The sequence below is a fragment of the Corylus avellana genome, chromosome 2 (genome assembly GCF_965113065.1).
Source record: "Corylus avellana chromosome 2, dhCorAvel1.hap1.2, whole genome shotgun sequence".
Lineage (NCBI taxonomy): Eukaryota > Viridiplantae > Streptophyta > Magnoliopsida > Fagales > Betulaceae > Corylus > Corylus avellana.
This window is the reverse complement of record NC_142491.1, coordinates 2,335,619-2,343,433: the sequence shown is the minus strand read 5'-3', so window position 1 is coordinate 2,343,433 and position 7,815 is coordinate 2,335,619. Positions and strand designations below refer to the sequence as shown.

The following is a 7,815-nucleotide window of genomic DNA, read 5'->3' as shown; positions in this document are numbered from 1 at the left end:
TTTGAACAAAAGATGAATGAGAGATTTACCACAAAATATGAATTATATAGCACTTCTTTAAAGAAAACGAGAAATCTTCTTGATTCTACCCAACTGAACTGCATTCCCATTTCAAATTTGGAAAAGTTTCACTTATTATATATATCTGATCTTTCATTACTTTTGCAATCATACTTTTAAACTTTTAAAAATAGCTAATTTAGGGTTACCATCTTTTAAAAGTTTGCAATGTTAACCATTCCATCCAAATTCAACGTTAAATCCTAACGGAATAAGTGAAATCTCCAAAATACCCCCATCCAAATTCAAGGTATTTTTATAATTTTATAAACATCTTAAGATTATTTTGGAGATTTCACTCATCAACGGTTTTATCTAACGCTGAATTTTGACGGGAGAGCTAACATTGCAAACTTATGAAAGATGATAACCCTAAATTAACACTTTTTAAATTCTAAAAATATGATTACAAAAGTGATAAAAGATCAGTGACAGTAAATAAAGTTTTCCTTTCAAATTTTCTTAATATAATAACATAATATTGTGCTGTTTTTTTTTTATTATTTTTATTTTTATTATATGTCCATCCATCTCGGATCCCTTTGAATTCAAATGTATGAACATTGTGGACCTTGATGCATGCCCATGATGAAAATCCCTCTTCACAAGATCCAAAATAGCCCTAATCAACTCTAAGATCTAACCCTAGCTCTACAACAAATATTTAATTTAGGACTCTTTTAATCAAAATTATGCATTTATTTTATTTATTTATTAGTTCTTTTAAAAATATTGATATCCTAGCTAATTACACATCCCTTACAAGTATGGCCTTTGAGAATTAACAAGTGCATGCTGAACGCGTCTTCAAAGGGCAGAAGTGTTTTTCTTCACTATTGCCGTACCACACACTCCAGCATATCCTCTTTTTGTTCTTTTTGGCAACATTATCTCATTTGCCCTAATTTCATGCACCTATTTTAAAAAATAGCATTTTCAAATCACACGAGTTTTAAAATCGCTCTTTTAAATTGCATTTTTTTTTTTAAATCACAAACCCAGATGGACTCTAAGAGTATATGGTTAAAGAGTTAGTCATTAACTAATTAAATTGACAAGTTTGTTTTTTTGGCTTAATCTTTCACAAATTATGGATGGCCACGTCATTTTATAAGAAAACTTGTACTAAGAATTGTAAAACACCTAGCATCACTCGTTTGTAAACTCTCAAGTTAATACTAGGTTGAGTAGATACTATTCATTTCAAGTGAAATGAATATGAGCAATTTCATTGTCAAGATTTAATTATTTGTTACATTTAAAAGTGTATATGATGTCATAGCATTTAAATTTTTTAAAATAATGTGACAATATATTTACCATGCACGTGACATCATATACAACATTAAATGTAACAAAATAAAATTTTAACCATGAAATGAATCGATCACTCTTATCGGTCGAGAGACAAACTCATAAATAAATATAATAGTATTAAGAGAGAGAGAGAGAGGAAGCAATGCATCATAGGGAGGAATTTTTAAAGCTATAAATGGAACAAGTAGCACAACATTAGTTGACTATGTCTTTATCCCTTCCTTTGCAGCTCCTGTCCCTCGTTTTATTCTCTCGTTTCCATCCTAATTATGTTCATATTTTATGCTATAAACTAATGCATAAACTGTTCACATGCTCATGTCAATCCTTGTCATTCCTGTCTGCAATTCAACTTCATCTCTCTCTCCCTCATCATTGAACCTCCCACCTGCCCTCTTTCTTCCTCATTCTTTTTCCCTGCAACTTCTTCCATCTCTCTTTGCAGTTTTGTTCAGTAAACTTGTCATTATGAGACAGGAAAGGCTGGCAGATGAATATGAGGTCTCAGAGATTTTAGGAAGAGGAGGCTTCTCTGTCGTGAGAAGGGGTGTGAGGATATCAAGTGGTGAAAAAACCCACGTGGCCATCAAGACCCTTAAGAGATTTTGTCTTAATTCAACAACTCCACCAGGAATTCCAAAGAGTAGCCGTGGTGGAGAGAAAAGCATAGCAGCTTCCATGGGATTCCCAATGTGGAAGCAGGTTCCTGTGTCGGATGCCTTGCTGACAAATGAGATCTTGGTTATGAGGAAGATTGTCGAAAATGTCTCCCCTCATCCAAACGTTATTGATCTGTACGATGTCTATGAGGACCAGAGTGGTGTTCATCTTGTCCTCGAGCTCTGTTCCGGCGGGGAGCTGTTTGACCGAATCGCCGCCCAAGAGAGGTATCGTTAAATTACCATTTATCTCAAAAGTTTAAGTTTGTAAGAAAGAACAACAGAATACGTCAAATATTTAATTAAAATGAGACATGTACAACAGGGACTGAGTTCGAACTCATAACTAAATTACCACTTATTTCAAAAACTTAAACTATCAGATATGTTAGAATATCTGAGTTTGTGAAAGATTGTCACCTTGAGTTTGAGGGGGATGTTAGAATATATTCTGATATTCACCGTATTTACTGATTGATTTATATTCCCCTGTATATATATATTGATTTGGTTATGTAATATTGTTCATTAATTCTTGATTGTACTCCCTATTTTATTGGGCTTATTCAACTATAAATAGGCCCTTTGATAAAGTTCAATATCCAACATATATTCTCTAGTTATTTTAACAAGATAATTTATATTCTAACAGGTACTCGGAAGCAGGAGCAGCAGCCGTGGTTCGGCAGATTGCGAAGGGGTTAACAGCTATTCACCGGGCGAATATTGTCCACAGGGACTTGAAGCCGGAAAACTGTCTCTTCTTGAACAAAACTGAGGGTTCTCCATTGAAGATCATGGATTTTGGACTGAGTTCTGTGGAGGAATTCACAGACCCAGTTGTTGGATTGTTTGGTTCAATAGATTATGTCTCACCAGAGGCCCTTTGTCAGGGCACAATAACTTCTAAAAGTGATATGTGGTCCTTGGGGGTTATCTTGTATATCCTGCTCTCTGGGTATGTTGCTAAGTTTCCTGCATATCTCCTTTCAAAATTCAAATCATACCATATTTATAGAAATCTTACAGTACTCCAGCAGCTAGAACCTGCTGCAACATTGCAGATTACAATATATTTCTTGATGGTTTCTATTCCTAAAGATATATTTGATCTCTATTTTCCATCGAGCTACCTCCCTCTGCAAATGGGATTGAGAAATGTGACACTTCACAAATTTTTACTCTAAAAGTTTGTTTCTAAATGACGTACCACTATCTTATGAATTGGTAACACGTCATTTGGGAACAATCAGGTTAGTGCTTGCCACTAAAGTATTATATGAGTTTCCAGAGGAAAACAAATCTGAATTGTCTAACATGTATGCTGCACACACACACAACCCTGGCACCCTAGGGCTAGCCATTGACAATTTGACATTACCTGCAAACCTAACACAAATAAACCCAACATGAAATTAGTGAATTAAGGTTAAAGGATCTGATAAGTTTAATTAAATAGATTATGTTAGAATTTGCATATATAATATTATACTCATACTTCGACACAACGTGAATCCGACACATAAACATGAATTGTCACCCATACGGCGCCATCATTGACCTAACTTATTCAACTAAACAAAGGAGGCAATAACGTAAATTAAGAAGTGAAATCTTTCTTAGTGTACTTGTCAGATTCTGGAGTTAGTTTCTTAATTTAATTTTGGTTCATTTTAATTAGCTGAATACAAGGCTATGATGAATTTGTCATGGATATATATATATATATATATATATATATATATATATATATATATATATATATAAGGATTTTCAAATTCTAAAAATTTCAGGGATATATTTTAACACTCTTCTGTGATAATATTTTTAGGTATCCACCATTCATTGCTCAGTCAAATCGGCAAAAGCAACAAATGATAATGGCTGTAAGTCCTTTTCCTTTTCTTTTTTCTTTTTTTTAAAAAGTCTTATTATAATATGATATTCTTTATTTCAATTTCCTTGAAATGCATGCAGTTTATCTAATTTGCCTAATTTCGAGAGAAATGCTTTTATATGTAGGGAGAGTTTAGTTTTTATGAGAAGACTTGGAAGAACATTACCTCATCAGCAAAGCAATTGATTTCAAGTCTCCTCACAGTTGATCCTGATAGGAGACCTAGTGCTCTAGAGGTATTTTGCTCTCTTCCTTTATACCAACCATATTTTTATTCATTTTATAGTACTGATGTCACAGTTTCAATTAATTTTAAATTACGATTTTTTTTTAACATTATAAAATAATTATGGAATAAAGTTGTAATATCTAGCATTATACATATATAAATAAATTATATGTTGGTGATTTCCAAATAATGCCACAAGTCCCTTTTATGTCACTCTTGTGTTCTTCCAAGAATGATGTGACTCTTAAAATCACCATTAGACTTGTAATTGATCATTATTGAATTTTGATTAAATTGTGATTTTAAAAACCATATCATTTTTAGAGTGATAGAAGAATGACACAAGAAAGATTTTGAGTATTAGTCATGATTTCCACAATGCATCAAACTAATTCAGTACGGGTTAAATTAGTTTCAAACTTACAGGATTGAAGAAAGAAAACCCTATATAGAGCCTTGTGTTAAGTCCCACATTGGAAAGAACAAACAAAAATTCAACCTAGCTATGACATGTGTATAATTAAATAACTCCAAGGGATTGGCCTAGTGGTTGAGGCTTGTGGTCATAGGAAGTATTACCCTATAGATCCTAAGTTCGAGACTTGCTAGGTGCAAACTCTCCCTTGGAGCCACACCCCGTTTACTCTATAGGGGTGGGACTGAAGAGCCTTGCCTTGTCGAGGTTCCTCGTCATAAAAAATAATAATAATAAAAATAAAAATAAATAAATAAATAATAGTAAACTAATTTGTCCATTTGCGGGAGTGAGAATATTTAATTGCACTTGCATTAATCTTTTTGCAGATTGAATCATGGTTGTATAATTGTATGTCATGATTTGGAGGGCCAAGACAAAACCCATACTAAATATCACACAAATATCTCACAAGTGTTGAGTAGTCCTTTGATCGATCCTTATTTAAAAAAATCAAAATAAAAATGGACTTTCAGTAATTTACTAATTTAAAAATAAGTGATAATATAAGCAGATCTAGACTTTCAATAATTTACTATCTAAATTACAAGTAATTTAAACAGCAAATGTGAGAAAATATCTTTAAAGTCTACATGTCTGAACAGAAGGCATTTTGTTCAAAACTTGTTATTAAATTGACATATGTATTTAGAACATATGATTCTTACGTGCATTTGAAGGAAATCTTTGTCTAAATTATTATACGCGCCTCATTCATCTAACCTTGCACATGATTACAATTATTATACTAGCAACAAATTGAAACCACAACCATTATGGTTCCCTCCTTACCTTGTAGCTACTTGGTCTGTTTTTTTTTTTTTTTTTTTTTTTTTTCATGATTATTATTTATAGTCAATCAAGCAAGTAAGAGATTATTGAATTAATTTGGTTGTTGATAATGAAATTCACTTTTACAAAAATTAAATTAATGAAAATCTGAAAACAGCTTCTGGAGCATCCGTGGGTGATAGGTGATTCAGCCAAGCAGGATCAAATGGAATCCGAGATCGTTTCAAGACTGCAGCGTTTTAATGCCAGACGCAAATTGCGTGCTGCAGCCTTTGCTAGCTTGTGGACCAGCACTGTTTTCTCTAGGACCAAAAAGCTCAAATCTTTACTAGGCTCCCATGACCTTTCACAAGAGGAAATTGAGAATCTCAGGATACATTTTTCCAAAATGTGAGTACCCAAATGTCAGATTTTCTCTTCTTCTTCTTTTTTTTCAAGTATTAGGTTGAAAGGTTATTTTTGGGCGGATGGGATCCACATAATTACCAGTTCGAATAGCTAGTAATTTGGATAGGTTATGTGAGAGAGCTCATATAAGACTTATCTAACTACTTACCCCAAATAAATTTTGAGTTGTCCCGCTACCTATCCAAACAAGTGGGTCTTATATTGTTTCTGTTGTATTATTTGCCCAAATTACTAGCAATTCGGACAAATAATTGTCGTGAATCCTTATTTGTTATTTACATAAGTTCAAGTCTGAGGACTGGGATTCCCAACAATTGGGAATCCCTCCTCTTACCCCTACCTCTCTCTTCTTTGGATAGAAAGGCTCTCTTGACCAAGCAGATGGCCTTTTTGCTCGAGTAGGACTCCTCTACTTAGACAGGGAAGCTCTTCTCACAGTCTTTCTGTTATTACCCATATCCCCTATTCTTTGGGCAAGGATGCTCAGACAAGAAAGCTCTTCTCACAGTCTTTTTATTATTACCCATTTCTCCTTTTCTTTGGGCAAGGACAGAGGATCCGGGTCCAAAGCCTAGTGAGGTGCAGAGCATTAAATGGTCTTAGAGAAAAATCAATGAGACAAACAACTTCTACTACTTTACCAATAAATTCTTGACCCCTCTTCATCAGCCAAACTCACAAGAGTCACATTTAACCCTATAACCAGTCTTTCAAGATAACTCATGAAGAGAGAATATCATTGACAAACTGCAGATGTTCAAAAGGTGACAATGCCACTCAATCTGAGTTCGAGCAGGTGCTGAAAGCAATGAACATGTCTTCGTTGATTCCTCTAGCACCCAGGGTTTTTGACCTTTTTGACAACAACCGTGATGGAACAGTTGATATGCGAGAGATTCTCTGTGGGTTCTCCAGCCTCAGGAACTCACAAGGGGATGATGCTCTTCGTCTGTGCTTCCAGGTGCACTCCTTTCGTTGTTTTTTATAACACCAACACATGCACATCCACTCATTTGATTTGCACTGAGGAACCTGCAACTTGTTTTGTGAATTTCTGAAACCAATATCAAATAGTACAATGCTCCATTTGATTGCCAAGGAAACAGAACAAGAGAAGAGATTCTTCTTGCTGCTGCCAATCCAACACAAAATAGTTTTTGAGAATCCAAATTTCATTCCCTCTTCCCCTGCCTTCCAAGCTACCAGAAGAAGCACAAAAATTTCTATGAGAGACACAGAGAGCCACTTCAAAAGCTTTCATCAATTCTTGAACAGATTGCATATAATCCAGACGAAAAGAAGCCGAGGCATATATAAAACCGAGCTAATAGTCTCTCTTGTTTGTTTGGCCAACAGATGTATGATACAGATCGGTCTGGATACATCAGCAAGGAAGAAGTAGCATCCATGCTTAGAGTAATGCTACTTCTAACTTCTTCATGGTGTATTTCTCTTGGTAGCTAACTTGCATTTCTAGCTGCTTTTACTTAGTATCATGACCCGTTGATTTTGTTGAGCAGGCTCTGCCTGATGACTGCCTCCCAGCGGATATCACCGAACCCGGAAAATTGGATGAGATATTTGATCTGATGGATGCCAACAGTGATGGTAGGGTAACCTTCGAAGAGTTCAAAGCTGCCATGCAGAGAGACAGCTCTCTTCAAGATGTAGTCCTCTCCTCTCTTCGCCCATCATAGTTTTCCCACTCTCCACTTTCTGTCAACTTTCCAATAAATTCTGGATTTCTCTTTTCCTTTGTTGAATATTTTTGTCATAGGAATCAGAAGACTGGTAATCAAATGAGATGAGAAGATAATGTACTTCTAATTTTTGAGATAAAAACTAGGACCTGTTATCCTTGATCGCATACTAAAAAAGAGAAAGAAAACCAGGGAAGCAAGCTTCACAGATTGAACATCGAAGTCACCAAAACCAGTAGCAGAAAACTCAGCCCCAGTTTCAACTTAAATTTTATGTT

The 7,815-nt window shown here is 34.8% G+C and overlaps 1 protein-coding gene across 1 annotated transcript; it reads left to right on the top strand.

The window, feature by feature from the left end:
- Window positions 1–1,845: 1,845 nt before the first annotated feature.
- On the top strand, window positions 1,846–7,615 carry LOC132167932 (calcium and calcium/calmodulin-dependent serine/threonine-protein kinase-like). The gene is made up of 8 exons (XM_059578979.2): window positions 1,846–2,264; window positions 2,689–2,994; window positions 3,868–3,922; window positions 4,059–4,169; window positions 5,587–5,819; window positions 6,591–6,798; window positions 7,194–7,253; window positions 7,358–7,615. Exons 1-8 carry the CDS (start codon window positions 1,846–1,848, stop codon window positions 7,532–7,534), a joined length of 1,569 nt encoding a protein of 522 aa, XP_059434962.2. The 3' UTR covers window positions 7,535–7,615.
- Window positions 7,616–7,815: the final 200 nt, after the last annotated feature.